At 34.1% G+C, this 11,328-nt stretch overlaps 1 protein-coding gene across 1 annotated transcript; it reads right to left on the bottom strand.

The window, feature by feature from the left end:
- Positions 1–8,580: 8,580 nt before the first annotated feature.
- LOC116347157 lies at positions 8,581–9,451 on the bottom strand. The gene is made up of 2 exons (XM_031777643.1): positions 9,282–9,451; positions 8,581–9,203 (listed from the first exon to the last, which is right to left on the bottom strand). The coding sequence occupies exons 1-2, from the start codon at positions 9,409–9,411 to the stop codon at positions 8,596–8,598; spliced, it is 738 nt and encodes a 245-aa protein (XP_031633503.1). The 5' UTR covers positions 9,412–9,451; the 3' UTR covers positions 8,581–8,595.
- Positions 9,452–11,328: the final 1,877 nt, after the last annotated feature.

The following is an 11,328-nucleotide window of genomic DNA, read 5'->3' as shown; positions in this document are numbered from 1 at the left end:
TCTCCAGTGGAGAGCCTCCACCGAGGAGAAGGAGATAGAAAGCCTTCCTATGCGGTTGTTTGCGATTCGATTAAAAAAATAAATAAAAAAAACTTCTCAACAATTTTCTTATGCAAAACAAACGCGTAAAATATCATTTTCAGGTATTAAACGTATTTCATTTTATCGATGAACAAAACACTTTTAACGTGAAAAAAAAATATAATTTTTTAATGACTCTGATTTAACCGAAACGAAGCGAAACTGAAATGAAAAATTTGCGTCAAACAAACATGAAACGAAATCTTGACGATCGTTGGAAAATGATGAGATCATGCTAATCATTTCTTTTTTTGGTTTTGTACGTAAATTCATTTTACCGTTTTTGGTTCCTTTAAAGAAATTATTTTCGGATTGCTTAAAAAAAACCCTGAATGTATCGTTAAAACAAATATCAAAATGTTTATTTATATGCTTGAGCCGACAACAATTTTGAAATTGATAAAACCGACAGAAAAAATCCAACAACAACGGCCAAATTAGTCATATGTATTTGGTTTTTAATTTTGAAGAATTTGAATAAAGTAAGACAAAAAATTGTCATTCTTGAGAATGAATATTGTATGATGTGTTCAAGACTTACGGACTTTCAAGAGTTAGGTAGAATAAAACCCACCATCGCATATGTTCTGGTTTTATTTTTCTCTATCTGTTTCATCGGTTTTTTTTTGGATTTGAATTTGAATTCGGTGCTGTTTTTTGCTGAGACTCGTTTCTATCATTGAAATGTCACTTGTAGTCGGATGTTTATAAAGCGGATGGATTTCACTTCTTTAAACGATATTGATGTTGTTGATCATGACAGAGGGGTTCCGCTTTCAAAATAAACAGCTCTCTCTATGCCTGTTTTTTATATTCTTTTGATAATTATACGACTGACGGCTCTAAATGTTAATTATCGTTTTCTCTCGGTTTGTTGGGCATAAATTGAAAAATCCATTTTTATTTTGGTTCGTTTTGGTGCTTTCTATGTGTAAAATTGTGCAGGGTGCAGTCTTGTTCAGCCCACTTGAAATTATGACAAAAGAATAATAAACGGCGAATTTAGCACGCGTGCACAAAGAACAATTGTCATCACTGCGAGAGAAAAATATATATGATTTTTTTTTTGTCTAAATGAAAAGTAATTTTCTTTTTTCAAAAATAAGGTGCGAAAATCGATCACTGTTTTTTTAACATGTTCAAAAAAAAAACTTTGTGTAAAAATAAAACACAATTCAATTTTAGAGAAAAACCGAAATGGAAAAAAGTCCACAACACAGAACGAACTTCTTGCCTTGAATACGAATCTTGAACTAAAAGCGTCAAGGCTATTCAACGATATCAAACGAAATAGCGCAAAATTTTTTTTGTTAACAAAACGAACAGCAGAAAAAAAGAACGGCACACATAAAGGCACATAGACAGCGAACAAGCACGGAGATTCACACGTACACGCGAATACACGTTGAGTCAGCGAATGAATTCATACTTGTAGACATCGCAGCACATTTGCTGTTCGGCTTCATGCAGACCTTCTCGGCTGTATGGTTGTTATTGGCGTATCAGCATTGCTCACATTTACATAGTGGCTGGTGGTGTTATTGTTGTTGCTGTTGCCGTTGCCGCAAACGGTGCTGCTGCTGCTGTTCTGCCGAACCGATAGATATACAAGCAAATATGTTTATTGTGTCGTATATTATAATATTTATTATTACTATACATTTCTACATATTCGACTAGTATATTATTGTTATTATATTGTGCTCGACACCGCGCCGAACAAGCGTAAACACATGAAGAGATCAGCATTGAAATTGTTAATACACACGAATTCCCATGTTCATTTTGTCAACTGTCGGCCAATTGGCATCTTCTTTTGGTTTGTCAAGCGCACCATTTCTCTCTCTCTCTCTATCTCTCTCGCTGTTTTTGCAATAGTTCGATCACAGCCAGTGCGAATCGTTAATATAGTAATATCCGTATGCACCGTTGGTGCAAAAGGAGTTCTTACCACAATGACTGGAGGTTTTGATCGGGACTACTTTTAGTATTACATCCATTTGGTTGAAGCTGCTTTTCTTTTTATTTCTTCCTTCTATATTTTTCTGTTTCTGTCTCTCTCTCTCTCTCTCTCTCTCTCTCTTTCTCTCGTACTCACTTTTGCCCCAACTCTTCAGCGCAATGTGCAAACATCATGCACAACCGATCTATATATGAGGACAGAAACACTTTGGCATGTCTATCTTTCTCTCTCTCTATATGTGTGTGTGTGTTTTGTTTGGAAATGTTGCAGCAAATATTCACTTGGTTACACCAGTCATGTTTCCATTCAATGGGAATACATTATTCTCATTTCTGGTTATTTACATTTCTGCAAAATTCTTACATTATATTTGAAATAAAAATAAAGTAAAAATAAATGGACAAAATGACGGTTCAGTTGCAATTGGAGAGACGCGGCATTTCATCGCCAAAAAAATTGCTTGGGAGCTTTGGCCACAAGCCAGCCAAAATGCTTGCAGAAGTTTTGCACTCACGCTGAATTATACAAATTCACCAGCGCCCATTTTCATGCTCATACTCATTCTCTATCTCTCTGTGTGTATGTTCCTCGTCGCAACCAATGAAAAAAGGACAATTTATTGGCATACGAGTATGTTTTGTATGCTGTGTGAGCGCAAAAGTTGTTGCATGTAAGCAATTTTTTGCTGTATTATTGCACAAAATGCACATATACGCATGCAAAGTGAGAGAAAGAGGGATACATACTCATGCATAAGTGTGTTCAAAACGAGCGATCGACATGTGTGCCCATAAGTCACACCAATAATCGTAATGAAATACCATTAAAATAAATACCAAAAAAGAGGACCAAAATCGTATGCTCATTATACATCATTTTCATTGGCAACAAAGAATGGTCAGTAGTAGTGGCGGCACAGATTCAAACATTCGACAAAAACACAAATATTACACGAATCAACATCGGCATTATGCATTTTTTTTTGCACTGAAAAAAGAAATCACAATTGCTGCTCGTGACAGCCTAGCACAATAATATGTACATCATGACCACACGATCCCTGTACACACAAAGGGAGTCCTCGTGGAATCTCACTCAGTGGAAGTAACTGCAAGAAAGAGAAAGATCCACATCCGCACACCACCAACAAACCCAAAATGGCATTGTTCGCGCGTATTCGATTGCATTGCATAAATCTATGTTATGCGGTTTTAAGTTCACTCTTTTCGTGTATGGTCAGGGTTTGTTGAAATCTTCTTCGTTCTTGGCGTGTTTTTTGCTTTTGTATATCTTTTTTTTCCTTTTCATTGCAGAGTCACATCGACTAACCATTTACAACATTTCTTGGATGAACGTTATACATACATCAATTCATTGCTCATGCTAAACGACCGCGCATACAGTGCAGTAGCTGTTCTTCTCATTTTATACATATTTTTTGGTCGTTTTTCTGTGTTTGTACCTCTCCTTCTCTCTCTCTCTTTGTGTGTGTGTGTGTGTGTCTGTCGCTCTCTTTCTTTCGTCCACTTCGGTTCTGGTTCGACATTTTTGCATTTGATTTTATTTTCTTGGTTTTTAGGGCGATTTCCAGCATAAAGACAATATTGCAGGTTGGTGCGCATTCAATGCTCTTTTTTCCCTGTCGCATTATAATTCATCGTTTATTCGACCATAACATTTTACCATTTTTTTTTTCCTCTCTCCCTCTCAATTCATTATTTTTCTTTTGAAAAATTCACTTTGATATATGAAATTGTTTCGATTATTTCGTTTATTTTGGTTAATTCATTTTTTCCGCATCGTTTTCCTCTTTTTTGCACTTTTAATGCATGATCGAATGCAATTTTTCCATCATTTCTCGCATGTTATCTGCTCGTCTAATGCGATAATGCACTTGACGTGACTGTGAAGCTTTTGTTTCGATTCATATGTTTATACAGCGTTCGTTAAAATCATAGCTGTTGTGGCAGTAGTTGGAAACAGTAGAATGGGAATCAATCTGAATGAAAACAGAGAGTGACTGCATGTGCATAAAAGACTAATTGATTTAAGCCGCATTTTGTGGGTCAGACATCATACCAAAAATGGAATTCATTAAGCTACTGTTTTTAATAGACTTTTGACTAAAGTCGATAAGTTTTTTTTTTCATCTCTAAAATATGGCCAATGCTGTGCATCAATAATGAAGTATAGTTTGTAGAAAATAAATAAAGTTTTGCACAAATAAAAGAGTGAAAAAAACTCGAAAAATATATGGTAATCTCAATAATTCACTTAAATATGGAATATTTAAGAGAGAGACCACGGTTGGCCGGCATTCAAATTATCAACGGCAAAAAAAAATGGTTCTCGAACTAGTCGAAATGGCATTTGTATACGTATTTATATACTTTCTCATGTGTAGCGACGAAAAATAGTTAAATCGACTAATATCCATTCTGTAAAAATGTAATATTTTTGCCTTTTGGCAAATTGTCTGACGAATGGCAAAGCGACTGAAAGAAGATGAAGTTAACAAAAAATTAAAAATGAACTGGCGAAAATTGTATCTTTTTGGGATAGTTTTTTTTTCGGTGAGAAGAAAAGGCGCGCACATATGACATACATTTGTTATGCAAATGAACGAATAAAAGAGCTGACATTCAACAATGATCAAAAGTACGCAATTATCATCTAGTTGTGTTTGCGTTTTTCATTCTTCTCCAATTTTTTCTTTGTGTTTCGTTGTAAACGCGGGCCGATCAAGGAATCGAGCTATTTTTGGTGAGATATTTTATGAAAATATGTGCTATTTTCAATTCTGAAACGTTTGCGCATTTGTTGCAGGAAATAAAAACACCCGAGAAAAACGAACAAAAATGAACTGAGACATGCACATGTACATGAATAGTACAACGTACAGGGACGAAATACAAAAGAAAATGAAGACGAACAAAAAATCTATATAATAAAATGTCGCTGGTTAGTTTGCATAAACGTAAAGCACATTCATTCTCAATGTTTGCCATTCATTTGTTTCGTGCCTCCTTTATTTTATGCCAACTTCTTCTTTTTATTCCTTATTGAGTACATTATGTATGTTTTCAGTCTGTGTGTCGCATTTTGCACACATATAACGTCTACGTAATTAATTTTTTTTTGGCGAGTGGCTATGGGTGTGTGTGCACAAACCCGAATGTAAAATCATTATTATGTAGGAAACACTGCAATCTCTTAAGTCAAATATGTGTGTTTTAATGGCGTGTGTACGTGTTTAAATGCGTTTCAATGATTCCCACATGGCACATTTCTCCCATTCTTCTTCGAACCAAAGGAATGTGCTGTTTATGTACGTGTGCCTTCAAAATGTTCAAAGCTTTTGCACGTATATATATATATTTTGGCTTGAATTTTGCCATTTCTCCGTTTTCGTTGTCTATTGTTTGTTTAGTTGTTTTTGGCTTTTTGGACATTTTCAATTTATTGCAATTGTTTTCTTGTAAAATGATGAATGGTTATTATAGGTCTTTTGCAAAATCGGCGTATGCATTCTTCTATTTGGATATAAAATAGATCTTGCGGTTAAAATTCTACCGCTATGAAAAATCACAACAGCAATTTGTTTATAAAATTTGTTATATGCGATATGTATTGCAACAACCCGATTTTTTTATTTGATTAGCAGCAATAGCAGCAGCAGAAGCCGCAACGACAACAACATCGAATGAAATGAACTGCAATGGTCAGCACAATGCGTGTGTGTATAGATTTTCATTGTAATATATGTACAATGCGATACACACAGTCGATAGATACATGACTTAAATACCGGTAAAACATGCGCATCACAATGCTGCCGATGCACCAAAAAGCTGTACGAACGAACGAACAAAGGGTCAATGATCGGCCTTGAAAACGTTATGCTAAGTGAATAAATTCGTTAGATGAAAGTGGGTCATGGTCTGCGTCAATGCGTAGCTTGATAACGCACATTTCTAGCCTGCAACGATAAAATAAACAAGAAGAACAAAAAAACCAAATAACCATACAACAAAATTAAACGTATTATGTCGCCTTTTTCTGGGTGGTTTAACGAAATTTAATGGTTTCGATTACCGAAAACTTTAGTTTATGTTGAACCATTTTCATGCAGTAGTTTTGATTTTACATTGGAACAGACTCTCCAACTTTTAATCCAGACACATTTTATTGGGATGATTGAGTGAAACGGTTTCCAAAATCTACGATGTGCAAGTGTGCATTCATGTTATGTGATGGAAAACGGAACACTGCAGTAAAACTTGACAAACTGAAATTGATACATTTACACGGATGCGCTTTGCGTTAGTTTTGCATTATTTTTTGTGATGTTGGCAGCAAGTTACATTCTTAGTTCTACTTACAACAGCATCAACAACTTTGCCCCAAGTAAAATACAACTAAAAGTTTAACACAAGTTTTCACTAAAACCATTAAGACAATTCAAACACACATTTTCCGTTACGAACGTTGGAAGTTGGAACCCCTTTTTTATTTATCTTAATGCTTTTTTTTTTCAAGAAAGACAAACGAGTATTACAAACAATAAGCATGAAAGAAAAAAAATGTGTTACTTTTATCACCAATCTAAAGATTTGAACACTGATAACTCTCATGAAAGCTTATAAACAATAAAAATACTGCAACCATGAACGTGTGATCACCACTTATCAGTATAATACTTAACATTTTGTCAAAAAAACAAGTAAAATACTTTGTTGCTGCTTCTTCGACTTCTTTGATAAATTCGTATTCGCCCATGTATTCGCCGATTTTATAAATGAACGGTAAATCAAATGTTTGATACATTTTGGTTTGCTTTTATTAAATTCGTATTCCAAACATCGAATGTAATGGTTTTCGTGTTCGAGTCGAGTGAATATATTCAATACATTGCTCTCGATTCAAAAAAATTCGGAAGCTTTACACATTTTACAATTGGATGGTTCTCCGCAAGACATGCTGATTTCGCTATTGAAGAAGCGAATGCAAATTAACTTGACGTTCTACCATTTATTTTTTTAAACATCCACGAAAGCCATTTTCATAGTCGCGTGTATTTGATTTTTTGGTGTCATTTAAACTAATTTTTTTTCGTGAACCACACATATAAAGAGCTCGACATCATGAATCTAAATTCCCATTTTAAGTTGAATTGGCATTTTGCTCTGAATTTCTAAATAATACTTCTAAAGATTTTGACGTTGTGTCTGGCGTAAGTTTCAGAATTGATGGACAACATTCCATATCTAAAATTGAGTAAATAAATCACACCAAAACTTCTGTTTTAGTAATGCCATTACAGTTGCTACCATTCACATTTTCAATTGGTTCAAATTCTTTTTTGAAAACGAAATCATAATGATTTCGAATTAAAAATAAAAATGTAACGAAAAATATTTGGTGCAGTGTTCGAAGATCAGAAATTTTGTAATGTTTCTTAAGCTACGGAACTATTATTTGCCACAGTAGAAACAGATATTGAGATATTTTCAGGCAACTGATTCAGCTCAGGAAGCTAACATCAGGCGCTGAAACGTAGTGAAAACAGTAGAAGTGATTGTTATGGTTATAAAAACACTTATATTGCTAAAATCGCTATAATAATCACTTCTATTGTTTTCACTCCGTTTCAGCGTCTGACGTTTGCTTTCTGAGGCAAATCAGTTTCCTCAAAATATCTTAATATGATGACTGAGTAGAAGACATGAACTGTGATATACGATTTCGACATCATTTAGACTCTTTAATGTTTAATTCGGATGTATTTTATTGTACGATTATGAAACGGCTTTCGACATATACTTATAAATGGCTCACTAGTGTGAGTATTACTTTCTAAAACTCCAAATTAAAAATGTCTATTAATTCAGATTTTTGAAAATTAAAATACACACTCCCCAGTAGTGGGCCATTTACATAAAACACCCGGCATAGTGGGGTACGGATTGTACAAATGGAAACTCTAAAAGGACATACAACCAAAAACTAATAAAGCTTATGTCGTTGGAAACTTCAGGGGTAAATTTGGCCATCCTCGTAAAAATGTCGATTTTGACGTCATTTTCTGAATCCAAATTGCTGGATTTAACTCAGCATGTATTGCAGGTAAAAATGTCTCATGAAAATTGTGCAAATTAAACTTATTAATCTATTTATGATAAAAAATAATACGTAATTTTATTGTGATTTGTTATATTGCATCACAAAACTTCCATCCATGATATAATGTTATATTCATCTTAAAAGAGAATCATTGATCTTACAAATGTCACAACCAGTTTTCTTTTCAGTTTCAATTTCAAACGAACTCAAAAAGTAAGCATTTTGAAATTTCTTCGTAGTTACGCAAGTAGCTAATACCGCTTTAGAAAAGTGATGAAAAGGCAACATGTGGGAAAATTGCGTAAGTTGGGCTTAGGTTTTGGATAAAGAGGAAACGCGAATGAACATACGCATATGTGGATGGTAATTTGAAAAAATGTTTTTTTTTTTGTAAAAATTATCTTTTTATTAACAAAACTTATTTGAGTTTACAATTTGTAATTCGTTTGACCGAGATATTTCTGGACAGCAGCTGAGAATTTTGTATAAGTCGTGGTGTCTGCAGAAGAGTTGGTGGCTACATTTTCCAAATATTTTACGACATCATATTGCCCTGATCGATGAATAAATGGCAAGTCAAATGACTGAAACTCCTTCGGTTTGGTTTTATCGACATTATATTCCAGACATCGAATGTGTTCTCTTTTGCGTTCATTTTCATTCGGTGGTCGACTAAACTGTGCGTACGGTTCAAAAAAGTATTGAAATTTCGCACAATCAACAATTGGATAATCTTCAGCGATGCATTTTGTTGTGCCCAATATGTAGGCATATTCAAATACACTCGATAATATATTCTTTGATTGATCCAAACATTCACTAAAACTTTTTTCACACTGACAGTATGGTGTATTCGATTCGTTTGGCCGATCAAAATTTTTCCGTGCATTACATTCAAAATGAGAGCGACAACATGATCCAAAACTTTCCACGTTCGTTGAATTCACTTCTTTTTTCGTACTATTCTTCAACGACGCCAAAAATGTCTGCAATATCTCTGATGTTGGCCCCGGAATTGATGGACAAAATATCACATCTGAAATGTTGTTATTATAATGTAGATAAATTCAAATACGAATATGACCATTAGGGATTGCGGCGCTGAAATGCTTACCATTGAATTCTTTATTGATTTTTGATGTCGGAGTTGGTGGATTCCTATAAATATCACTTAATGCTGGATTAAATGAAACTGCAAATTGAACAGTTAAAAACAATAACAAAACTACTACAATTTCTTGCATGGTTATTTCAACAACAAAAAGTCAACTGTTGTGTTACATGTATTTCAGACAACTAAATTGATGTGAAAGAAAATATCAAGCTTTTATCTCTTTGGAAAATTATCACATACTATTATGAACATCAATACGCATATTTATTTTAAAGATTTGGTAACTCTCATCGATAGTGAAATAAGTCTATTAAAAGCTATTGAATTTAATAAATTTATGAAATCAAAAACCAGTTTTTCGTCTCGAATAAATATGGATTTCGAAACGAAAATTCCGCATTCTCGATTTTTCTTCATCTCTTTTCGAAAGTTACAACCAAAAGAGATATTTTCTTTCGATCACAATGACCCATTGATTTAACCGAAACGGAACAAACATTTGAATGAAATTGACGCTTACGAAGCGCAAGTTACAAAAAACCTTAAAGCAAAGACAACAATGTACAGTACGTTTTTTTATATAGAGTCATCGATTTTTTAGATGAAAATTTCAAATATCTATATAAAATATTTTTGGGCAAACCAAAATTCAACAAGAGATTGGAGCGAAGTTATATACACTGACGAGTCATTCTTTTAGCTGGTGAATAGCACTACCCATGCCTAGTCTAGAGTCGAAAAGATAGTGGTCGTTCGCACGGTAAAGCATCCGAAAAAGGTGCTTGTTTATGGTTGCTTCTGTGAAGCTGGTTTTGGAAAGTTGACCGTATTCACGGGCATTCCAAACGCCGTGAGGATGAACCAACTTTATTCTAAGAAGTTCTATGGCAACGACAATTCGAATTGGCTTCTATTAGAAGACAACGAGCCAAAACACAAAAGTCATCTTTGCACCGCTTGTAAGGAGGAAAAGGACATTAAACAAATGGACTGACCGCCACAGTCAACCGATTGCAATTCGATCGAAAATGTTTGGGCTATTATTAAGGCAAGGCTTCGTGGTAAAACACACCGCAATTTGAAGCAGCTCATTCATTCAACGCCAGTGGAAAAGTTTTCAACTCGAATATGCTGAAAATTTGAGCAAAAGTATGCCAAATAGATGTGCCCATGTGATCGAGAAGACAGGAATGGATTGAATATTGATTGATTGCGCCGTAGGTTAGATACTAAATAAAATATATATAAAATAATTTTGCAAAACTAGTGTGTTTTTGTTTAAAAAATCGATGACTCTATATAAAAAAAACGTACTGTAACCGCTATGAATTCATCAAGAAAACTTTTCAGAATTGCGAAAAGAGATGCTTTCAGAATTCTAAAGTTTTTTTTTATGAACGAAATGGCAGCATTGAAAAAGGGAGAAACATAAGGCATCCATTCGATTTTTAAAATTCTAAATGCATGAATCTCAACACATAGTCGTTGACCGATGCAAAGAGGTATGAAGAATAGAAACATCCTAGTGGAACGGACCTCGATCAAAATGTCGTGTATTATGCAATACTTTGCGTCTTTTATGCAGACAATATATTTGAATATTGTCATCCAGATATTCCAGCTCATCTAGCTGACGCCAGGCGCTGAAATGGCGCGACAACAATAAAAGTGATTGTTATAAGTATAAAAACACTGTCATCACTATAACAATCACTTCTATTGTTTTTGCTCCATTTCAGCGCCTGGCCGTCAGTTTGACAATAATACAAAATATCAGTCCAATTCTATCGAAAATAAATGCGAAAAAGTGGATATGTGCTTGTCTTCGATTTGTTTTGTTCAAGTTGTTTGGTTTTTTATTTTTATCGTAATAACTTTTGTTTTCATTTAACAGACATTATATTTAGATATTTTCATCCAGCTAATCTTAAGCTCAGCGCTAAAATCCAGTAAAAATAATAGAAACGATCTAGTCGTCATTTTAATAAAATAACTCAAGCAATTCGCAAAAAGTTATCACAATTTGATACATACAAAACATACAAAT

This window comes from Contarinia nasturtii, unplaced genomic scaffold (assembly GCF_009176525.2).
Source record: "Contarinia nasturtii isolate CC-2019 unplaced genomic scaffold, AAFC_CNas_1.1 Cnas_scaffold_129, whole genome shotgun sequence".
NCBI lineage: Eukaryota > Metazoa > Arthropoda > Insecta > Diptera > Cecidomyiidae > Contarinia > Contarinia nasturtii.
Note: the sequence above shows the minus strand (reverse complement) of the source record. Positions and strands in the feature narration are given on the sequence as shown.